The 24362-nt window shown below is 56.5% G+C and overlaps 2 protein-coding genes across 2 annotated transcripts; one reads left to right on the top strand and one right to left on the bottom strand.

Annotated features, from left to right (window-relative positions):
* Nucleotides 1–1116: 1116 nt before the first annotated feature.
* IUM83_18327 (Integrase catalytic core protein) lies at nt 1117–2214 on the top strand (the record flags this gene model as incomplete). Its single annotated transcript, XM_067943319.1, has 2 exons — nt 1117–1166; nt 1773–2214. 2 exons carry the CDS (start codon nt 1117–1119, stop codon nt 2212–2214), a joined length of 492 nt encoding a protein of 163 aa, XP_067784526.1.
* A 19250-nt stretch (nt 2215–21464) lies between these two features.
* On the bottom strand, nt 21465–22549 carry IUM83_18326 (uncharacterized protein; the record flags this gene model as incomplete). Its single annotated transcript, XM_067943318.1, has 2 exons — nt 21465–21992; nt 22205–22549. The coding sequence occupies 2 exons, from the start codon at nt 22547–22549 to the stop codon at nt 21465–21467; spliced, it is 873 nt and encodes a 290-aa protein (XP_067784525.1).
* Nucleotides 22550–24362: the final 1813 nt, after the last annotated feature.

The following is a 24362-nucleotide window of genomic DNA, read 5'->3' as shown; positions in this document are numbered from 1 at the left end:
ACTAGGTTCGGCCTGTCATCTTGTTTCTTGCAGTGAGAGCTGGTCTCACTGGGGGCTGCAGTCCTCAGTGTCGCGTGCCCGATGTCGGCACGCGCGACTGCATTACCAGTAGGGCGCCCCGCGCCTACTGGATGTTCGCGTTTTTGTTGGTCCGCGGCGATGCCTAGCATCGCCACGACGGCCACCTCCAGGGGGCATGGGAGCTGTGCACTCCCGTGCAAAGTGACCGATCCTTCCGCAACGGAAGCATCGCACGTTACCTCCCTGCTGCTGGTAACCAGCAGTTGTTGCATTCGAGAGGTCCATTGGTTCTGGACCTCCCGGCCTCGCTACCGGGCGCGGTTGCGGCCTCGGCACGTTCACATGCAGTTTAGCCTGCCGCAGGCTAAACTCTTCTTGCATGGCAAGAGTATCGCAGCTTCGAGAGTACTCGGGTACTCTCGGAAGAGATAGGTCTTCACAGGCCTATCTCTAAGCCCTTCATGAACGTGACGACCTTGGTCGCCTCGTCAATTGGTTAGTCACGATATTTGATACCAAATATCGTGCGCGCTGCGCGTAAGCATGGACGTCATGCTTACCCTGTTGAAGGTCGAGGAACTCCGCCCTCGACCGGAACTCGTTTTGCGGGGCTCAAACGCTTGTTTGAGCTCCTCTTTGAACACTTCGTACGTGCTGAAGCACGTAGGATCGGAGAGTCGGCGTCCATACGCCCAACTCCTTGCGCGTCCGCCAAGGCAGTACATGGCGAACGCGACCTTCGACAGCGGGTCGACGATGCGTCGAGCCGCTATGGCTGTGTCGAGTTCGACAAGCCATCGGAGGAGAGGCTCGCCCTCTCTTCCCACGTAATTGCTTACGCTCAACTTTAATGGTTGAGCACGCGGTGTCGTCCCTGACGTCGCCGTCACTGAGGAAGCAGCGTCATGCTGCTCCTTCATGATGAACCCCAGAGCCACACCATGTTGCTCCGTCGGCGATAGCGTACGCAGCATCGTAGCTATCGCCTCTTCTCCAATGACTGTTGACAGTCGTTGGAGGGCCTCCCACTCTGGGTCAGACGGGTGGGGGCAGTCAGCGCGTGCAACATGCGTTGCAGGCGTGTTGGAGCTCTCCATGGGCACCTCCGTGCTCATGTGGTTCTCGGCTCCGCGTTCGTACACCGCGTACGAACGTCAAGCAGTCGGTCGTTGGACGGACTACAAAGTGCTACCAGGTGTAGTGGGTCTAACTTGACTCACTACTTTAGCTTACACGTTGCGCAACGTGTATGAGGAAGCGTAAGTACTTAGTAATTACTTAGGTTAATTATATTTGAATACACAAATATAAGTTAAATCAGATAAGACTCCAAGTGACTTAGATTAGGCAAAATGAGAACTGTATTGCTTGTAAATTGATCTTCCTCTAAACTCTGCAAAAAACTGTTTATCATCTATGAAAGGGTTGGCAGCGGCTGGCTGTCAGAGCCCCGCTAATATGCATGTCTCTGATTGGTAGAAAGATGCTGCTTTCTACCAATAGGATCTTTGGGTATGTGTGGACCACTCACTGTGGTGGTCCACTTCAATGTATCCATTGGTGTGTCTTACACCAATGTGAGGAAGTATCCAAAACGTTTAACAGATAACCTATCTGTTAAATTCACAAGTGGCTTGCAGCCACTTGTACGTGTAACCCCGTTACACCAAGTCGCACGGAATCCGCTTTTCGCCGGGCAAGGACACCGACTTTCAAGATTACTCGGATGCCGACTGGGCTGGTGATCTTAGTGATCGCAAGTCTACGTCGGGCTACCTGTTTCAAGTCGCCGGCGGACCGATCTCGTGGGGTTCCAAGAAGCAGTCAAGTGTGTCACTCTCGACAAGCGAGGCCGAGTACATCGCACTGAGTTTGGCGATTCAAGAAGGCAAGTGGGTGCACAAGCTGCTGTGCGAGATCCTGGTTGCTGCAGGCGGAGTCACGCCCGAGTTGAAGATTTTCGAAGACAACCAGTCGTGCATCAAGATGACCAAGAACCCCGTCAACCATGGCCGCGCCAAGCACATCGACATCAAGTACCATCACATCCGCGACGAAGTCAAGCGCGGCGAAGTGATCGTCGAGTACTGCGAGACTGCCACCATGCTGGCCGACATCATGACCAAGGGACTTGCCGGACCACGCCACAAGGACTTGACGGCTGCGCTCGGCGTTCACGCGTGTTCGCATTGAGGGGGCGTGTTGCAGGGTACTGAACCTTGGTACGCTGTACCAGTTCCGAGGTACCCGAACCGGTTAACCGAACCGGTCCAATACGACCACACGTTGATTAGACGAGTAGGTTGATTGGACGAGTAGTGTAGAATGATGGTTGATTAGACGCACTAGTTGATAGGACGCACGGCCGCGTGTCTTTAGCACTAGCCTAGGGTGTAAGCTCCAACAATCCAATCACTTCTGAATTTCGATTCAACTCCCCAAGTGACCTTCCTCGCCTCGCCGCAAGCCTCGGCGGTGTCAACGACCAAGTCAACCAGTGCAAGACCCAACTACGACCTTCGTCAGGTTATGAGCCCAAGCACCATGTCCTCTGTCCAAGACACCAAGATCTCCATCGACAAGTTCAACGGCGACAACTACGCCGCGTGGAACCGCTACATGCGTGGCGTGTTCCTGACCAAGTCGGTGTGGAGCGTCGTGAACCGCGAGACGAAACCAAGCTTCGCGGACACGAGGGCCAAGGACGACTACGTCAAGTCGAGCAACATCGCGTTCGGCCTGATGTTGCTCCACATGGATGCTGACTACCATCATGTGGTCGACGACTGCGAGGAAGCGTGGGTGGCCTGGACGCGACTGCGTTCGCTCTACGGGGGGTCGCAGAAGGCTGGACGCATCTACCTGAAGCGCCAGCTCTTCAGCATGGAGATGGCAGAAGGCGGCAATGTGCTTCATCATTGCAATGAAGTCCTCAACATCAGCGCCAAGCTCAGCAATATCGGCGCCAAGATGGAGGATGAAGACGTGGCGATCTGCTTGCTCAGGAGTCTGCCCAAGAGTTTCGAGAACGTCGTTCTCAACTTGGAGATGAGCAACGCTGAGCTGCGCACTCAAGATGTGATCAAGGTGCTCACGAATGAGCACATCAAGCGGCAGGGCGAGAAGACGGCTCAGGTGAAGATTGAAGTGGCTGCGAGGGCCTTCAATGCCGAGCGTGAAAGTCGCCACTGCACGTACTGCGGAAAATCGGGGCACGTCGTGGAAAAGTGCTGGACCAAGCAGAAGGAGGAGAATCGAGGTGCACGACGTGGCCGGTCTGGTCGCGGTGCGAACAACGTCCAGTGGCGTGACGACAGCGATGACGACTGCGTCGCGTTCGCGGTCTCTATGGAGTGTGGAGTCTCCAGGACCAACAAGTTTCAAGGCTCATGGGCGATCGACAGTGGTGCCACGCACCACATCTGCAACGACAAGGCCAAGTTTGTCGACATCAAGGTGTGCAACGAAGGTGAACTCACGGTCGCCAACGGCAACACGGCCAAGATCATGGGAGTCGGGACGGTGGTGCAGCGGGTCACTTTGCCCAACGGCAAGGAGCGCGACATCCGCATTCAAGATGCACTGTACGTGCCAAGCATGAACAAGAACCTACTTTCGGTGCCGCAGATCAACCGAAGCGGACTGTTCAAGGTGGTGTTTGATGGTGCTGAAATGCACATCGCACAGAAGAAGTCGAAGAAAAACCGTGGCTTCCGCGGACCTGATCGACGGGCTCTACTGGCTCCGAGTCCCAAGCTGCGCTGCGAATTCGGTGTCCAAGGCGTCGGTCAACGCGGTGGATCTTCATGCGCGTTTGGGTCACGCGCCGAATGACGTTCTTCGGAAGATGGTCTCAAGTGGCATGGTGACGGGTGCGAAACTGCCGACATCGTCCAAGAAGTCAAGCCAGTGTCGTGGGTGCCAACAAGGGAAAATGGTGCAAAAGCCCTTCCCAAGCAACCCGAACAAGCGCAAGTACAAGCCGTTCGAGTTCCTCCACTTCGACATCTGCGGGCCCATGGAAGAAGAGTCGCTGGGTGGCAGTCGCTACTTGCTGCTCATCAGGGACGAAACCAGCGGATGCATGTCGGGATTCTGTCTGCGAGCCAGATCGGAGAGTGAAGGCTGCTTGCGCCGATTCATCACCGAGGTGGAGAAGCAATTCGATGCCAGGGTGAAGTTCGTGCGCCATGACGGAGCCAAGGAGTTCGCAACCAATTCGCTCTTGGCGTACTACGAAGACCACGGCATCGAAGTGCAGCTCACGGTTCGGTATGCGCACCAAACCAACGCGACGGCTGAACGCGCCAACCGAACCATCGTGACCATCGGCCGCAGCATACTTCACTACGCTGGGTTGGACAAGACGTTCTGGGCGGAAGCAGCGATGACGGCGATTTACATCAAGAATCGTCTGCCGTCACCCAAGTCGCCCGACAAAACTCCGTTCGAGATCGTCTACAAGTCCAAGCCCAACGTCAAGCACATGCGGATCTTCGGGTGCAAGGCCTACGTTTTGACGCCGAAGGAGAAGCGACTCAAGTGGGACCCCAAAGCTCGTGAAGGAATTTTCATGGGTTACGAGGAGCGTCCCAAGGCGTATCGAGTTTATGACATCGAGGCGGGGCAGGTGGTCATCTCTCGCGATGTCACATTCGATGAGTCAAGCTTCGACGACTCCACGGCTGCTGATGGTGAAGAAGTCAACCGACTTACCGACGTTTTCGACGACATGCAAGTCTCCGACGACTCCGGCACAAGGGTGTTCACGCAGGCGGGGAAGCGCAAATCGCGTCCGGACAACCAAGATCGCGACAATGTTCGGCGTCCTCGTCGCAGTGCTGGACTCGAAGAAGCAAGTGCGCCTGGACCCTCGGTTGACCAAGACCAACGTGAATCTACGCCGGCACAAGAAGAAAAATCGGAAGAAGACGATGAAGACGGCTCGACCCCACCCATGTTCTGGCGTGCAAGTGCGAATGCGGTGGAAGCAAGTGACAGCGCGGAGCCGAAGACGTTTCAAGAAGCTGTGAACGGACCAGACCAAGTCCAGTGGCGCAAGGCAATTCGCGCCGAACTCAAGTCAACGCGGCTGCGAGGTGTTTTCCGCGCCGCCAAACTGCCCAACAATCAACGCGCAGTCGGCACCAAGTGGGTGTTCAAGATCAAGCGCAACGCGGACGGATCGATCGAGAAGTTCAAGGCTCGGCTCGTCGCGAAAGGCTTCGTGCAGAAGTACGGCATCGACTACACCGAGACGTTTTCGCCCGTGGTCAAGTACGTCACGCTGCGAATGATCATTGCGGTTACCAAGTACTTCGGATGGCCGATGGACCAGCTCGACGTGGTGACTGCGTTCTTGTACGGCTTGATGCGGAACTGGACGACGGTTTCGACTGCGTGGAACTGCTTTTACCGAGACCTTCGACGAGTATGTGCGCTCCATCGGTTTTCGCGTGTCAAGCTACGACCCATGCCTCTACATCAAGGTCGTCGACGGCGAATGCCTTCTACTACTGGTCTACGTGGACGACGTCTTGGTGACCGGAAGTTCGGCTGATCTGATCGCGGAAGTCAAGCGCCAACTCAAGTCGCGGTTCGAGATGACCGACAGTGGCAAGTGTTCCTTCATCCTCGGGATCGAGGTGGTCGACAACGCGGATGGCAGTGTTACGCTCGAGCCAAGCTCGCTACATCAACGACATCCTGGAGCGCTTCGGCATGCAAGACTGCAAACCCGCTGCAAGCCCGGTCGACATCAGCATGAAGCTAGTATCAAGCGACGCCATGACCAAGTTGGACGCGCCATTTCGCGAGGCTGTCGGTGCACTCATGCACTTGATGACATCGACTCGCCCGGACATTGCGTTCGCTGTCGGCTATGTGTCACGCTTCATGGAGAACCCGCAAGTCGAGCACTGGATTGCGGTCAAGCGCATCTTCCGCTACCTTCAAGGGACCAAGTCGCACGGAATCCGTTTTTCGCCGGGCAAGGACATCGACTTTCAAGGATACTCGGATGCCGACTGGGCTGGTGATCTCAGTGATCGCAAGTCTACGTCGGGCTACCTGTTCCAAGTCGCCGGCGGACCGATCTCATGCGGTTCCAAGAAGCAGTCAACTGTGTCGCTATCGACAAGTGAGGCCGAGTACATCGCACTGAGTTTGGCGATTCAAGAAGGCAAGTGGGTGCACAAGCTGCTGTGCGAGATCCTGGTTGCTGCAGGCGGAGTCACGCCCGAGTTGAAGATTTTCGAAGACAACCAGTCGTGCATCAAGATGACCAAGAACCCCGTCAACCATGGTCGCGCCAAAAGGAAGGTCGTTTGAGCACTAGATGTCAGAATGCAAAGTGATTGATTTAGGTCCTTAGTTCGCGAACTGCTTGCTACCTCTAAGCCTACTGGATATTTCTGCTGGATACACTCCACTGGATGCCTAACTGGATAGAAGGTCCTTCAGCCAATCAGCGAGTGCCACGTAGATGCCCATCCTGTACCCACAATCATGTACCCACGCGTCCCATCATCAGCGTCCCGTAATCCTCGTCCCATCATCACACGAATGATGGCGGCACCACTGAGTGAAGGTCACACCGGTACCTTACTGGTACACTGCAGCTGGTCGAGGCGATCCCTTGACAACATTCCCACGCGACTCGACGTCGGCTGCACCTTGGATCCCCAGCTTGTGTCGCAGAACTTCGAACTGCACAGAAGTGATTGCTTTCGTCATGATGTCGGCCAGCATGTCCTTCGTCGAGCAGTACTCCAACACCACCTGACCGTCTTCCACCTTCTCACGCACGAAGTGGTAGCGAATGTCGATGTGCTTGGTGCGCTGCTTGCAGATACCGGAGCACACGCTTGAGGGCTTGCCAGTGTGTGGGACACGGATCGGCGGCGAACTGACTCAGCACGCCTACTGCAGCAGCCAGGTCCGGACGCGTCGCCACCATCAGGTACATCAACGCGCCGACAGCACTCCGATACGGCACGTTCTTCATCGTGTCTTCATGCTTGCAGCCACCCTCGCACATGTTCTTGGTCAACTTAAGTCCTGGATCCTGCGGCGTCTTCACGGGTTTGCTGTCCTGCATGCCGAACTTGCTCAGGATCGACTTGAGAAACTTGGTCTGCCGCATCGTCACCTTGGCGGACTCCAAGTCGTTCTTGATCTCCATGCCGAGGAAGTACGTAAGCTCGCCGAGGTCTGCCATTTCGAACCGTTTGCTGAGTGCGCGCTTGGTCGACTCCACCAGCTCGTCGTCGTTGCTGGCCAGGATCAGGTCGTCCACGTAGATGACCACGAAGATCATGCTGTGTCCGTCGCGTTTCACGTAGACGCAATGGTCGGACTCGCACTTGGTGAACTCCAGCTTCAGCATGAACTCGTCGATGGTCTTGTTCCACATGCGCGGCGACTGCTTCAACCCGTACAATGACTGCTTCAGCTTGCACACGTAGTCCGGGTGGTCTTCATCGACGTAGCCGTCCGGTTGCACCATGTAGATCTCTTCGTCCAAGCCGCCATTCAGGAACGCCGTCTTCACATCCATCTGATGCAGCTTGAGACCATACTTGGCGGCCAAACTCAGCACGGCCCGGATCGACGTGAACTTGGCCACTGGAGCGAAGGTCTCGTCGTAGTCGATGCCGTACTTCTGCGAGAACCCCTTGGCCACCAGACGCGCCTTGAACCGTTCGACCTCTCCAGCCTGGTTCTCCTTCACGCGAAACACCCATCTGTTGCCGATGGCCTTGCGTCCCTTCGGCAGTGGCACCACTTCCCACGTCTTGTTCTTGAGCAGCGAGTCGTACTCCGAGTCGCATGCTTCCTTCCACTTGGCTGCGTCGCTGGATTCCATCGCCGACTTGAACGTAGTCGGCATCTCTCCCACTGAATCCACGACGTACGCAGCCTCAAAATCTTGACTCTCTTGGGCCGCCGCAGACATCTCATCCAGCGTCGAACGTCCATTCTGCGGCGCATATCGCTTGGCCCTCGGCACCTCCACGGCTTCTTCTAGTGACTGCGTCCGCGGGTGTCGCTTGCTGCCGGGTTCGAAGTCTTCATCCCGCGCAGCCTCATCCTCACTGTCGTCCTCATCCGATTCGGACGGAGTCTCTTCATCCGTGACATCTTCATCATCTTCATCTGGAAGACCAATCACCACCTCCTTCGAAGCATATTTGCGTCTCCCACCGTCGAAGACGTCTTCCATGAACTGCGCGTCGCGGCTCACCAACACGCGACCGCTCTCGATCTCTTCAAACCGATACGCTTTCTCGTGCTCCGAGTACCCCAGGAACCGGCAACGCACCGACCGGGCGTCAAACTTGGACCGCTTCGCCTTCGGGACCAGCACGTACGCGTGGCAACCAAACACCTTGAGGTTCGCCAGCAGTGGCTTCTTTCCCGTCCAAACTTGGTGCGGCGACTTGTCGTGGCTAATGGCGCGTGTCGGACACCGGTTCCGGAGGAACGTGGCTGTCACCACCGCTTCACCCCAGTAACCCTTCGACAACCCGGCATGCTCCAACATGCAGCGCGCACACTCCACCAACGTCCGGTTCATCCGTTCCGCCACGCCGTTCAGCTGTGGCGTGTACGGCGGCGTGAACTTCTGCACGATACCACGGTCGCTGCAGAACTTGGCCATCTCGCGCGAAGTGTACTCGCCACCGTTGTCGCTCCGGAGCGTTTTCACACACTTACCGGTCTGCGTTTCAGCCAACGCAACGAACTCAGCGAACTTGGCGGCCACCTCCGACTTGTTCCGCATCAAGTACACCACACAGAAGTGCGACTTGTCGTCGATGAACGTGACGAAGTAGCGCTTGCCACTAAACGTAGACGTCTGCATGGGGCCGCACACATCGCTGTGAACCACTTCCAGCACTTGCTTCGCACGGTTTGGAGACGACTTCATGTAGCTCACTCGCGTTTGCTTGCCGAGTGAGCATCCGTCGCACAGCTCCCACTGCTTCACCGACGTCATGTCGATGCCAGAGCCGTAGCCCTTCTTGACGATGGCGTCTAGACCGCCATGACCAATGTGACCAAGTCGAAGGTGCCAGAGGTACGACGTGGTGTCCCCTTTGCGATCCTTCGAGCTTGCCACATTGGCCTCGTCAGGCATCACCGGTGTCATGCTCAGCTTGAACAGCCCTTTGCCTTCGCGAGCGCCGAGCTTCCACTTGAGACCCTTCGTCTCCGTGAAGCACCCGTCGCTCTCGAACGTCACAGGCCCGACGTCCTTGGTGAATCTGCCGACGGAGAACAGGTTGCGCGACAACTTGGGAATGTGCCACACATTCGTGAGCACACCCTTCTTGACGCCGCGCGGGGTCTGCATCTTCATCACGATGTCGCCTCTCCCGATCGCTTGCACCACACCGTCGTCCGCGAGATGCACGTCCACCGGCGAGATCTTCTTGTAGTTCCTCATGAACTTCTTGGAACTGGTCATGTGCTGCGTCGCACCCGAGTCGACCAGCCACACCTCATTCGACTTGGTGGTGTTGCTCTCACCACCAACCGAAAAGAGGAAGTCGCCAGAGTCGTCCTCACTCTGTGCGACGTTCGCTCGCTGCGGCCTCTGCCGCTCCGCGTTCTCGCGGATTCGCACAGGACACTTGGCGATCCAATGTCCTTGCTCCCCACAGTAGTGGCAGGCGCTGGCCTTGTTAGCAGTCGCCTGCCGTCCCTTGCGCTTGCCGTTGTCGCTTGTCATGAACGCTTGGCCTTGACCGTGCGCGGCTCCGTCGACGCCGCCACCTTGCTCCTTGCGCTTCATGTCCTCATGCAGCAGCCGAGCCGTCACGAGTTCCCACGACAGCGAGTCGGCTCTCGACTCCAACGCCGTGATGAGGAACTGGTACGACTCGCTGAGACTCCCAAGAAGCGTGATCACCAAGTCATCCTCGCTGACCGGAGCGCCCACTGCGTCGAGCTGCTCCGCCAGAGTCTTGATCTTGTTGATGTGCTCCAGCACATCATCACCTTCCTCCATCATCGTCGTGAAGAAACGTCGACGAAGGAAGAGCTTGTTGGCCAAACTCTTCTTCTCGAAGTGTCCTTCCAGTCTTGACCATGCATCGTACGCATCCTTCGCCGACCGGACCAGCGGCAGCTGCGAATCTTCCATCGCGAGACAGATGATCGCCAGCGCCTTGCGAGACTTCCTCTTGAACGTCGTTTGGTCCAGCGTAGTGGCGCAGTGCTCCAGCTTGATCTCTCCACTTGTCACTTCCCATAGGTCTCGTTCCTCGAGCACCATCGCCATCTTGAACTTCCACGTGTGGAAGTTGGTTCCGTCGAACTTGTTGATGCGAGAGGTCGTGGTCGAGGCGGCGTCCATGACGAAAGCGTAGTCGGAGTCTTCAGCAGGGAAAACGGGGCTTGGGCTCATAACCAAAAGTAAAGGTCGTTTGAGCACTAGATGTCAGATGCAAAGTGATTGATTTAGGTCCTTAGTTCGCGAACTGCGTGCTACCTCTAAGCCTACTGGATATTCCTGCTGGATACACTCTACTGGATTCCTAACTGGATAGAAGGTCCTTCAGCCAATCAGCGAGTGCCACGTAGATGCCCATCCTGTACACACAATCTTGTACCCACGCGTCCCATCATCAGCGTCCCGTAATCTTCGTCCCATCATCACACGAATAATGGCGGCACCACTGAGTGAATGTAGTGGGTCTAACTTGACTCACTACTTTAGCTTACACGTTGCGCAACGTGTATGAGGAAGCGTAAGTACTTAGTAATTACTTAGGTTAACTATATTTGAATACACAAATATAAGTTAACTTAGACAAGACTCCAAGTAGCTAGTTTAAGGTAAAATGAGAACTGTATTGCTTGTAAATTGATCTTCCTCTAAAATCTGCTAAAAACGGTTTATCATCTATGAAAGGGTTGACAGCGGCTGGCTGTCAGAGCCCCGCTAATATGCATGTCTCTGATTGGTAGAAAGATGCTGCTTTCTACCAATAGGATCTTTGGGTATGTGTGGACCACTCACTGTGGTGGTCCACTTCAATGTATCCATTGGTGTGTCTTACACCAATGTGAGGAAGTATCCAAAACGTTTAACAGATAACCTATCTGTTAAATTCACAAGTGGCTTGCAGCCACTTGTACGTGTAACCCCGTTACACCATCCCCCCCTTAAGGTTAGACGCGCGGGGTCCCCGCACGTCAATCTTTTGGAATTGACCATTCGTCAATTCTCCGCGTTTGGAGAAGAAACCCGCGCTCATTCAACGATGAGCGCGCCACAGAAGAAGACCTCGAAGTCGGTGGGGAGTCATCTCTCCATCGACGACTACTTCGAACGCCAGAAGGCGAAGTACGGCGACGTCGTCGACTTCGACGACGACGATGAAGACATGGAGGGCGAGGAGGACTCGCCCTCAAAGCGTAAAGACTCAGTGTCGAGCGAATCGCTCGACCCTCACGCCAAGAACGTTCGCCCGCGTGAAGGGGACGAATCGGACGCTTCGAGTTCGAAGCGTTCGCGTACTGAGAGCGATACCCCACTCGCTTCCGCTGGGGCTCTCAGTACTCCGCGCGCTGCTGCTGCAGCGCGTGATGTCAAAGCTCAAGGCTCTCCGCGCGCTGCACCTGCAGCGCGCGATCCATGGATGCCGTCCGCGTCCGAGATCGCGGACCGGTATGGGAACTCGGTACCTCCGAATGAGGTGCCGTTGTACGTATGTAGCGCCATCAAAGATGACGCTGTGGCTGCCGAGCTGCACTTTGATTCGGAAACGCATCAAAGGCGCGATTACTACATCGGACTCTTTCATGAGCTCCGATGGTTTCAAAGCAAGAAGACCTCTTCTCGCAGAAAAGTGCCCGAATGGCAGGCACTTTGTCAAAGCTGGAACGCCTTTGTTGTAAACTTCAACAAGAGGCCGAGTGCTTACCGTGATCGGATTAAGCAAGCGCGTGATCGCTTCGAGACGTACTCGAAGCGTGGAAAGCTGGAGCAACTTCATGTTGCTGCTGAGGAGGCAAATGTGCCGTGCGCTGTGCCCGAGGGCTTTCAGTGCACGAAGTGCTTTCCAGGCGCGGTCCGCTTGAGCGACCGCGACCTGAACGGGTACACGTCGTTCCGTGTGCCCGAGAGTCTCAAAGAGCTCCGTGCTAAGTTCTTAGCACGTGAGGGTTCGGGCGCTGGCGAAGATCGCAGCGCTCGTGTTACTTCCGCTGTGCCAGCGCGTACTGCTCCTCGTACGCCCTCACCATTTCCGGAACGTCCTCCAGCAAGACGTTCCGCGGCTCCCATGTATCTCGATGGGGAGGAAATCCTCTCCAACGAATACGAAAACGAGCCCCTTGAGGGTTCGTTTTCGGGATACTATGGTCAACAATCCGCTCAACAATCCAGCGGGTTGAGCCGCGGGCGTCACGGATCGGCGGTGGCGGGGTGGGAACACGCCCCGGGTATGATCAGCCCCGGGCTGATCAGTATGCGCCTCTCCACGACCGGGTGACCGCCGTGGAGCGTCTGCAGGGCGCTGAGTTCGCCGCCCTGAAACAGGAGCTGGCGAACCAGAAGGCCCAAGTCGCGGCGGTCTCGCAGACCGCCTCGAATATCCAGGTCGAGCTGGGGACCCAGATGAAGGGGTTGCTCCAGCGCGTCCGCGCGCTGGAGGAGAGGCTGCTCGTCGCCGAGGCCAAGTCCTCCGCTTCTGCCTCGGCTCCTGCCGAGGCTTCGGGTCAGCCGAGCTAGGTGGCTCGTGCTGCAGGTATGGCTTCAGCCGTCCGACGTAAAAGGTCGGATGGAGGCGCATGCTAGACGGTATGTCTAGCGTGTATGCGTTGCCGTGCCGTGCCAACACAGTGAACGGCCCGATGAAGCGCGGAGCAAGCTTGCTTGCTCCGAAATCCGAAACTGCATGTCTAGGCAGGTTTTGTGTGGCTAACAAAACTAATGAACCAACTTTAAATTCATTTGTGTTGCCTCTGCCCACATTGTCTGCGTTCAGCTTCTGTTGGTCAACAGAAGCTGCTATAGTGTCTTGGACAAACCGGATTACGGCTTGTCTTTTGGTGATGAAGTTGATTGCATCCGAGCTGAAGTCATTCAGCTCGCTCTCCGCTAGAGGCCCGGCCTCTGCGTGGTTCTTTGCGGTGTCTGCGCCCTGCGCAGACCCGTGGTCGTTGGCCTTGTTGTTGGGGGAGTCTGCGCCCTGCACAGACTCATGTGGTTTGTCCATTGTTACAGCTGACACTGTGCAAGTGTCAGCGGTTTTCTGCGGCTGCTGTATTGCAGTCGTAGATCCTCCCCCACTTAAAGTGGGAGCCATCACTCCGAGTAAACTCGGTAGACGTGGATGCCGCATGGCATTCACGTAGAACGGTGTATGCCCGGTCGAGGCATGCACAGAGTTATTGATGGCAAACTCTGCCATCGATAAGCACTCGCTCCAGTATTGGAACGAGTGAGCGTAGCTCTTCAACATATCGACGAGCACGCGACTCACGCGCTCGGTTTGGCCGTCCGTCAGCGGATGATCCGCAGTCGACATGGAAAGCTGGCTCCCAAGAAGTGTAAACACTTCTTGCCACAGGTGCGCTGTGAAGCGCGGGTCTCTGTCCGACACGATGTCGGTCGGATGCCATGGTGTTTGAACACCATGTCGACGAACAGACGGGCCGTCTGCTTCGCGGTCACCTCTGCCGGCACCGCAGCAAGATGTACCATCTTGCTGAAGCGGTCGACGAAGACCACAACACTGGTGTTCCCTCCGCTATCCGGGGGAAGACCAAAGATGAAGTCCAAAGACATGGACTTCCAACACTCCGACGGAGTCGGTAGTGATTGCAGTGGAGCCTGCGCGAATGGCGCAGGCTTTACGCGTTGGCATACCTCGCAAGCACGGATGTACTTGCGCACCCACTTATACTGGTGGTGCCAGTAGAAGTCGCGCGTGAGAAGGACGTAAGTCTTCTCACGTCCGAGATGTCCCGCAGTCGGGGCATCATGATATTCGTACATGATCCTGAGTCGCAGGTCATGATCGTTTGGCACGACAACGCGACCCGCGTTGTGGTCGACTGCATTGTAAAGCAGTAATCCGTCGTGCACTCGAAAGCGGTGTGCACGCGCTCGAAGGTGCTTGGGCAGCTTCTGACGGGACTTGTCAGAAGGCGCTGTGCCATAGGCCAGCAAGAGCTTCGCGTCCGCGTCGTGCGCGTACGCGGCCTTCACATCGTCCAACAGAGATGATGTGGGTTTGCTCGATCGCATGGCGTCAATGGCATTAACGTCAGCAGCTTCTGCGTAGTCCGGCCGACGTGATAACGCGTCGGTCACTACATTCAATCTTCCGGGTTTGTATTCGACCCGGAAGTTATACTCCGCAAAGAATGAGAGCCATCTCGCCATTCTTTGTGAAATGTGGCGACTTCACTGCGGTGCGCAGTGAAGCATGGTCGGTGTAGACCACAAATGGTCTACTCCCGAGCAAATACACTCGGAACTTTGCGAGTGCATACTTCATGGCAAGGAGTTCCTTGTCATGCACCGGATAGTTGCGCTCAGCTGGCTTCAGCTGACGCGATTGGTAGTAGACGACACGATCACGGCCCTCGTGATCGTGCTGCATCAACGCGCATCCGATCGCGAAATCGGATGCGTCACACACTACGTGAAATGGGCGATCTTGGTCGGCCACTGCCAGATCGGCGCCTCAGTCAAGCCCCGCTTGACTGCATCGAATGCCTTTTGGCAATCGGATTTCCAATTCCACACAGCTTCTTTCTTAAGAAGCTGTGACAGCGGGCGGATCTTGCCCGCACAGTCCTCCACGTACTTGCACAAGTACGTGGCCAAGCCAAGGAACTGCCTTAGTTCCTTGACACTTGAAGGCGTTGGCCATTCGTTAACCACTCTGACCTTTTCTGGGTCAGGGCGAACACCATTCTTCCCTACGAGACACCCGAGGACGGGTATCTCGCTCGCCCCGAAGATACACTTCTTCAGGTTCGCGTAGAGCTTATGCTTTCGCATAAGCTCGAGTAGCTTCCGGAGATGCACCCTGTGCATCTCTACGTCGGTCTTCTCGTCCACAGCCCGGCTGTGGATGAATACATCATCGAAGTAGCTCGGCGCGAAGTCGCGCACCGAGCGCAACAAGTGCGTTACGCACCTGTTGAAAGTCGCAGGGGCTTTCTTAAGCCCCTGTGGCATTACTAGCCATTCCCAGAGCATGTCGCTTGGCGTGCTCACTGCCGTGAGAGGGATATCCCTCTCACGCATTAGGATTGGGTAGAATCCATCTCGCAAGACGAGAGCACTGTAAACGGTGCTCCCGGCCATCGAATCGATGATAACATCTTTTCGCGGTATCGGCGTCTGCGCCGGTACCGTCGCATCGTTCAGCTTGTTATACGCATGAACGATGCGCCATCCGCCCTGTGGCTTCTTGACACAGAACGTCGGAGCACTGTGCGGGGACTTTGATTCCCGCACTTGCCCTGCTTTGCGACGACTTTCAAAGAAGTCGTCGATCGCTTTTACTTGCCCTCGCGGCAGTGGCCACTGCCGCGTGACACAGTACTTCGTGCCCGGCACGAGATCAATTTCGTGCTGAATGCCCTTATCCTGCGGAAGCTCCGCAGGAATGTCTTCCGGGAGTACGTCTTTGTACTCCCTCAACAGTTCGTAATAGGGACTCGACTTAAGCGAGTCCCAACCTTGTTCCTCGAAGCGCTCTCGCTTCGTCTTCGCACTGAGAGTGTTCACTCTCAGTGGTACTTCTCATGAAGAGCTGCCTCAGCTGTTCGCTCTCGCTCGCCGTTCTTTCGCTGTCCGAAACAACGCAGACTTGCTCGATGCGTCCACCGTGCAAGTCGCGCGTGAAGCGCTTCCAGCTCATGGCTGGGAGCGAAGTCAACTCCGACGGCATCATCGGAGGACTAGCGAGTTCCATCTCTCGATACTGGAATCCAGTATCGGTGCGCGTCAAGACGCTTAGCGTCTTGACATTCGGCGTCACCGCCGCAGTCTGCCCAGCAGACTGCTCTTGTTGCGTCTCGGTCCCGGACCGAGACTTGCGCAGCGTTTTCCGCTTGCGCCGTCTTCTTGTCGTGCGGAGCCCGGCTCCGCACAGTTGTTCTTCTGGTCCAGGCCCGGCCGTGGACAGTTGTTCGCCGGCGGACCCTGTCCGCGGGCGCGCGATATCAAGTCCAGCTTGATCGCATGGCGCTTCGTCGTGCAGCCCGGCTGCACGACAGCATGCAAATTGCGTCAGTGCGGTACGTTTGCAACCGTCCGCACTGTTTGCAGCGTCAACTCCCGGAGTTGACACGCCTTCGTCACCTCGACGCCATTCATTGGCGGAGCTCCTCATTACCGAGGGTGCGTCGGCTCCCGGAGCCGACGCGTCGTCGTCGACCTGACCGCTTCGGGTCAGGGACTGTCCCTTACACGCTTGAACGTGGGTGTTGGTTCCCGGAACCAACACATCTTTTTCTTCCGACGTCGGCAGCATTGCCGACGTGAGTCTCACTTGTGCGCGCCCTCGCGCACTTCTTGGGCACTCCGGGACAGCAGCATAAAGCGCTGTCTCGACTGGTGAGCCGCGCGCACCTGCTGGTGCGCGCTCTGCGGTAACAGGGCCATCGCTCTCTGTTCCGCTGTCGCGTCCGAAGCGCACGAGTCGTGCGCTTCTTCCAGTCTATCACCGGATCATGCCGTGCAAGCCACGGCATGCCCATTACGTCGAACTTATCGTCCAGGTCCAGGACGATAAAGTGTTCGACAAACATCCATTGTTTGTACGAGAAGCGCACGTTCACGACGCGCTTCTCGGTCTTTACGATGGCACCTGTTGCCAGTCGTACCTCCAGAAGACTTCGAGGTGTATCTACCTCCTCGAAGTCAAGTCTCGGCAGGCTTCGTAGTCGAACAAAGTTGTTCGACGCGCCTGAATCCACCAAAGCTCGAAGAGAGTCACTCGCTCTCTTCGAGTAAACCTTCAAGATGACTAGGTTTGGCCTGTCATCTTGTTTCTTACAGTGAGAGCTGGTCTCACTGGGGCTGCAGTCCTCAGTGTCGCGTGTCCGATGTCGGCACGCGCGACTGCATTACCAGTAGGGCGCCCCGCGCCTACTGGATGTTCGCGTTTTTTGTTGGTCCGCGGCGATGCCTAGCATCGCCACGACGGCCACCTCCAGGGGGCATGGGAGCTGTGCACTCCCGTGCAAAGGGGCCGATCCTTCCGCAACGGAAGCATCGCACGTTACCTCCCTGCTGCTGGTAACCAGCAGTTGTTGCATTCGAGAGGTCCATTGGTTCTGGACCTCCCGGCCTCGCTACCGGGCGCGGTTGCGGCCTCGGCACGTTCACATGCAGTTTAGCCTGCCGCAGGCTAAACTCTTCTTGCATGGCAAGAGTAATCGCAGCTTCGAGAGTACTCGGGTACTCTCGGAAGAGATAGGTCTTCACAGGCCCATCTCTAAGCCCCTTCATGAACGTGACGACCTTGGTCGCCTCGTCAATCGGGTTAGTCACGATATTTGATACCAAATATCGTGCGCGCTGCGCGTAAGCATGGACGTCATGCTTACCCTGCTGAAGGTCGAGGAACTCCGCCCTCGACCGGAACTCGTTTTGCGGGGGCTCAAACGCTTGTTTGAGCTCCTCTTTGAACACTTCGTACGTGCTGAAGCACGTAGGATCGGAGAGTCGGCGTCCATACGCCCAACTCCTTGCGCGTCCGCCAAGGCAGGGCATGGCGAACGCGACCTTCGACAGCGGGTCGACGATGCGTCGAGCCGCTATGGCTGTGTCAAGCTCGACAAGCCATCGGAGGAGAGGCTCGCCCTCTCTTCCCACGTAATTGCTTACGCTCAACTTTAATGGTTGAGCACGCGGTGTCGTCCTTGACGACGCCGTCACTGAGGAAGCAGCATCACGCTGCTCCTTCATGATGAAGCCCAGAGCAACACCATGTTGCTCCGTCGGCGATAGCGTACGCAGCATCGTGGCTATCGCCGCTTCTCCAATGACTGTTGACAGTCGTTGGAGGGCCTCCCACTCTGGGTCAGACAGGTGGGGGCAGTCAGCGCGTGCAACATGCGTTGCAGGCGTGTTGGAGCTCTCCATGGGCACCTCCGTGCTCATGTGGTTCTCGGCTCCGCGTTCGTACACCGCGTACGAACGTCAAGCAGTCGGTCGTTGGACGGACTACAAAGTGCTACCAGGTGTAGTGGGTCTAACTTGACTCACTACTTTAGCTTACACGTTGCGCAACGCGTATGAGGAAGCGTAAGTACTTAGTAATTACTTAGGTTAATTATATTTGAATACACAAATATAAGTTAAATCAGATAAGACTCCAAGTGACTTAGATTAGGCAAAATGAGAACTGTATTGCTTGTAAATTGATCTTCCTCTAAAATCTGCAAAAAACTGTTTATCATCTATGAAAGGGTTGGCAGCGGCTGGCTGTCAGAGCCCCGCTAATATGCATGTCTCTGATTGGTAGAAAGATGCTGCTTTCTACCAATAGGATCTTTGGGTATGTGTGGACCACTCACTGTGGTGGTCCACTTCAATGTATCCATTGGTGTGTCTTACACCAATGTGAGGAAGTATCCAAAACGTTTAACAGATAACCTATCTGTTAAATTCACAAGTGGCTTGCAGCCACTTGTACGTGTAACCCCGTTACAATTGCGGTCAAGCGCATCTTCCGCTACCTTCAAGGGACCAAGTCGCACGGAATCCGCTTCTCGCCGGGCAAGGACACCGACTTTCAAGATTACTCGGATGCCGACTGGGCTGGTGATCTTAGTGATCGCAAGTCTACGTCGGGCTACCTGTTTCAAGTCGCCGGCGGACCGATCTCGTGGGGTTCCAAGAAGCAGTCAAGTGTGTCACTCTCGACAAGCGAGGCCGAGTACATCGCACTGAGTTTGGCGATTCAAGAAGGCAAGTGGGTGCACAAGCTGCTGTGCGAGATCCTGGTTGCTGCAGGCGGAGTCACGCCCGAGTTGAAGATTTTCGAAGACAACCAGTCGTGCATCAAGATGACCAAGAACCCCGTCAACCATGGCCGCGCCAAGCACATCGACATCAAGTACCATCACATCCGCGACGAAGTCAAGCGCAGCGAAGTGATCATCGAGTACCGCGAGACTGCCACCATGCTGGCCGACATCATGACCAAGGGACTTGCCGGACCACGCCACAAGGACTTGACGGCTGCGCTCGGCGTTCACGCGTGTTCGCATTGAGGGGGCGTGTTGCAGGGTACTGAACCTTGGTACACTGTACCAGTTCCGAGGTACCCGAACCGGTTAACCGAACCGGTCCAATACGACCACACGTTGATTAGACGAGTAGGTTGATTGGGCGAGCAGTGTAGAATGATGGTTGATTAGACGCACTAGTTGATAGGACGCACGGCCGCGTGTCTTTAGCACTAGCCTAGGGTGTAAGCTCCAACAATCCAATCACTTCTGAATTTCGATTCAACCCCCCAAGTGACCTTCCTCGCCTCGCCCCAAGCCTCGGCGGTGTCTACGATCAAGTCAACCAGTGCAAGATCCAACTACGACCTTCTTCAATCGACGGTCTCTACTGGCTCCGAGTCCCAAGCTGCGCTGCGAATTCGGTGTCCAAGGCGTCGGTCAACGCGGTGGATCTTCATGCGCGTTTGGGTCACGCGCCGAATGACGTTCTTCGGAAGATGGTTGTGGTGTAGCGGGATTAGCAAAATCTGCGAGATTGCTAGATCCAACTTCCCAACAGCGCCCGGACACCGACTAACGGAGGGGGTACTCCGATGATCCGTGATCAGTGCTGAACTCCTCACCTTGTGTACCCGTCGGTAGGGCTGGGTCTTGCTCCTCTGGTAACTTCTGAAGAGTCCAAGCGTTGAAGTAGGAACGTCTTGGCGAGACGCGGGGATCCGGTGGAGCAGCGCGGAAATCTTCACTCTGCTCGCGGTTCTTGGTCCAGATCAAGTGATTCCCGACTTGGATCTGGCGGCCTGGATCTGGATCCGGCCGAGTGGTTGCCTTGTGGTGTGTTGTAGGCCCTTGTTGCGAGTTGGTAGGTCGCCCTTTGTCGTACTTGCCGCTTCCTATAGCGGGATCAGGGCAGTTGAGAGTCTTGGATCACCCGGCCAAGTAGTTAACTCCGGGTGATCTGGGATCTGCACTTGTAGGGAGTTCACTAGGAAGGTTGATCTGGCCAATATATTATCCAGATTATTCAGCCGACACTAGATCTGCTACCCAGTACCTTGCTGCTTCTTGGTGGGCCAATGTCGATCCCGATTCCAGGCGAAGGCACTTGCGTTGTCCAAGGCAAATTTGAGTCTCTGGGGGGTGAGGGCCGCTTGCTGGCGCTTGGTAGTCTTGGGGTGCGTGTGAAGCCAAATCCAATCTCCACAGCGTACGTCGAGCGGGGCCAATATGCGTTTCCCCGTTGCGAGTCCAGACCACTTGAGCACTTCCAGGCAAATTCGACTCTGATTTATGGTTATGTCCAATCCTATCCCAAAATCCTATCACCCAATCCGAACTATCTTCCCATCTGTACCTGCCGGCTCTATGGACCACATCTACCTTCACTGCATCGTCACTTGTTCCCTCCGTTGAGCTGTAGCCGCCAGATCACCCACTGGGTCCCAGATCCACCAGATCCCCAGATCTCCATATCCGCCGGATCCGGATCCACCTGATTCCCAGATCCGGATCTGATTCTCAGATCCAGATCCGCTGATCTCCGAAGTGCCTTGATCTGGGTCGGTCTGCGTTGATCTGGGGTCCCTGTGCTGTTGCGACCTCCTTTCCTCACTTACCTCGTCGTAGCCGTCTACCAGAGGCTTGGATCCGCCCTGGCGTACGGGATCCGGATTCAGATCCACATGGGTACATGTGATCTGGATCCACCTCTCCCAAATCCGCTTGATCCACGCTGATCCTCGCTGATCTTGAGTCCTTGGGTCGTCGCAAACTCCTTTCTCCTCTTCGCTTGCCATTGCCACCTCTCAGAGGCCCAGATCCGCATGGGTGAATCGGGTCTGGATCCACATGGGTACATGTGATCTGGATCCAACCACTTCCGATAGTGCGGATCTGGCCCTCTGCCGTATGTAGACGTCTTCTGTGTCATCTTGTAGTATTTCCCGTAGTCTCCCTTTGACACCACACACATCTGACAGCCTCGATCCACCCACATCACCAGATCCCCTCGATCTGGCTTCTCGGGTGTCACTTCCGCGGTATAGTGACTCCGTCAAGATCCATCTTTCTTGCCGATTGCTCCCAATCACCCCTTTCCCGGAATTCGCTTCTCCACAATCGCCTCCTGCGCGTAGTTGTTGCCGCATAACGGCATCACTGCGGGCACCTTTGATTTGTTGCCCACTGGCGCGCTAGTGTTCCCCATGTCCGGCCCCGACCGAAAGTCATCTGGCCAGCGCCCGGATCCAAGCGCTCCGCGTAACCGCCCGGATCTGGATCCACCCGATCTGACTGCTCCGACCGGCGCCACGCCTGAAGAACTCCGTCGCTTGAACCGGGCCCTCTCTACTCGCTCGGTCCACCTCGTCGCGGATCACCGAGCAGCTACGGCGGCCCGCGACACGACCGAGCGTCAGCGGACCCAGATCTCCCGAACGCTGCTTCAGCAGACTCACGAACTGCGCGAGTTGGAACGCCTTTACAAGAATCAAGGCGAGGAATTCCAACGTCTCCATTCGGAGGTCTCCGGCCTCCGTTCCGCCAGCAGCGACGTGAGTGGGGACCATGCCCAGCAGGTCGCGAGCCTGCAAAGCCAGATCACGCAGCAAACTGCAGAGATCCAAGATCTGGGACGTCGGGTCGCTCGGCTCACGGAGGAGCGAGATCGACTTCGCGACAACAATGACCATCTCGCGAGTGAGGTAGAGTTGGCTGGCGCCGAAATCCATAATCTCCACGAGGAGCAGAGGTCTCTGGACAGGCAGATCGACCACGCCCAAGATGCGCGTGAATTAGCTGAGAGTGTCACGATCCGAGCGCAAGAGGCCCTCTACCATGCTGAGGACGCCTTACATGAGCGAGATCGGGCGGCCCGCGTTGCTTCCGCCCCAATCAACTGGTGCAGGAGCGAGATCGCCTCATCCAAGAGCGGGATCGGGCCCAAGCTGCATCCACCGAGACTGACCGTCGCTTGGGGATCACCCGCGACGAGCTGCAAGGCATCCGGGTGCTCCTCCGGCAGACACAGGCCGATCTCAACACCGCTCGATCCACCCAAGCTGCAGCCACTGCGGATCTGATAAGTACCGTGGAGGATCGGGACAACGCTATACTGGACGCAGATCGCGCACGATCTGAGCTCGAGGATCTCCGTACGTTCCTCCGTCTTGGCTTGAAACTCCTTGGCCGTGAACTGACGCATATCTGCCGCACAGGGGCGAGTTTGGACACTGCTGAGCGGACTGTGGGTCTGCTTGAGAGCCAGATCCATCAGATCCGGGAGCAACATGAACGCCTTCAGCTGGATCATGACACTCTACAGCGGAATCGCAATGCTCTCCGCTTGGAGCATGACGTCGCTCTCCAACGTCTCGCGATCGTGGTCACTGCAGTAGGTGCACGGCCTCTCCCCTCCGACGAGTTGGGAGATCCGGCGGCTTTGCTCCGTACACTTCGCGAGCTGCCTCAGCCTCAAGGAGATCGCCAGAGCGCCGGCGAGGTCCCAGATCAGCCCGCCCCAGAGCATTTTTCCGCTGAAGCAGCCAAGCGCCCAGATCAGGAAGAGAAGCGTCCCAAGCGAAGTGGCGAGATCGCGGATCCGGAGCCCTCGAAACGTGCTTGCCGTGACTCCACTGCGGGGAATCGCGATTCAGCACGTCCAGGCGAGCGCCCACTCCGATCCGTGCCTAACCAGGGGGCCAAACGTTCCGACGTCGAGATGGCTAAAGATCAAGCAGGATCGGAACCAGCGCACCACCCGGATCAGGACGATCTGGCTGACGAAGGCCAAATCGACGATGACGGCGGCTTCGTAGAGGACGACGAGGACGAACCCGGAGAAGATCACGGCCACCCGGCGGCCGAAGAGGCTGACGACGAGAACGAGGAGGAGGACGGCGAGGATACCAGCGGCACTGGCGGCACCAACGATGATGAAGAAGAGGATGAAGAAACCGCCCAGATCACCAACGAGTTGCTCGAAGCCCAGACTCTGCAGGCGATGGCTCAATCCCGATCCGCCGAGCGTCGTCGTCAGCACGCGTCTCCCCGGCGTGGACCTGTGATCGGTGGATCCGGTGGATCCCCGGATGATGATCCCGAAGATGACGAGGATCCGGATCCGCGAGGGCCAAACCCAGCCCCGGCTAATCGGCGTCGTCCCGCCCGTAATCCACAAGTACCCGTCGCTCCATTCGGATCTGAGGCGCAATGTATCCCTGGACGAGCGCAACCTCGGATCTTGATCCAGGCGGACGTAGATCCCTGGATCTCAGAGGAGCTCGACAACAAGACCCTCGCTGCAATGCGGATCCAGGCGCTGTTCCCTGTCCTGCCGATTCAGCTGGGCTGGATCTTCCCTTACTTCGAGTTGGCAGAAGATCGGTCTCAAGTCGCCGACACCGACTTCTGCTGGGAGCTGATCACGGAGAACCACGTACGAGCTCTACTAGCCACGCGTCCCTGGGAAGTTCTTGAGAACTCAGATGGCGCGATCTCGTTTGAGACGGATGTTGGTGGCCGGCTTGGACTCGCGGTCCGGCAATATCAGAGTTACGAAAAGGCAAATCGTCAAGCCTACTGGGAATCCACGCACTCTTTCCCGATCTTACCGGCATCGGCGAAGGCTTATCCCTGGCTGACAGTGTATCACAAGGAGCGCAACAATCGCAGATCGCACGCCGGGAACCGCTGGAAAGGGTTTCTGCAGGTCTTGATAGTGGCCATGCAGGAGGGGTGGTGTGATCTGGACATCCTGTTGGATTCCTGCTTCCTCCACTTCCCCCGCCGCCACGAGTCCGTGATCTGGTATCCGGGATACGAATCTCGTCAAGCCAATATCAAGAACCGTCGTCTCAACCGCCCCGAGCCCACCGATCTGTTGGAGGCTCTTGACGAGTGTAACGGTGCTGACTCGTGGCGCAACCACTACCGCGACAGCCCTCAAGATCACCCAGCGCGCCAGATCGCACGCCTCACCGACAAGTTCTTCGGTGTCCACACTGCTGACGCTGAGTAGGGGGCCGGACCCTTCCGAGTCGCCTCGGATCGTGACCGGATCCACTACCTGATCGTTGAAGTCTCCCCTGTCTAGGCCAGATGCAGCTTGCATGTCTTATTTCTTT

The sequence above is a fragment of the Phytophthora cinnamomi genome, assembly GCF_018691715.1.
Source record: "Phytophthora cinnamomi strain GKB4 chromosome Unknown Contig90, whole genome shotgun sequence".
Lineage (NCBI taxonomy): Eukaryota > Oomycota > Peronosporomycetes > Peronosporales > Peronosporaceae > Phytophthora > Phytophthora cinnamomi.
Note: the sequence above shows the minus strand (reverse complement) of the source record. Positions and strands in the feature narration are given on the sequence as shown.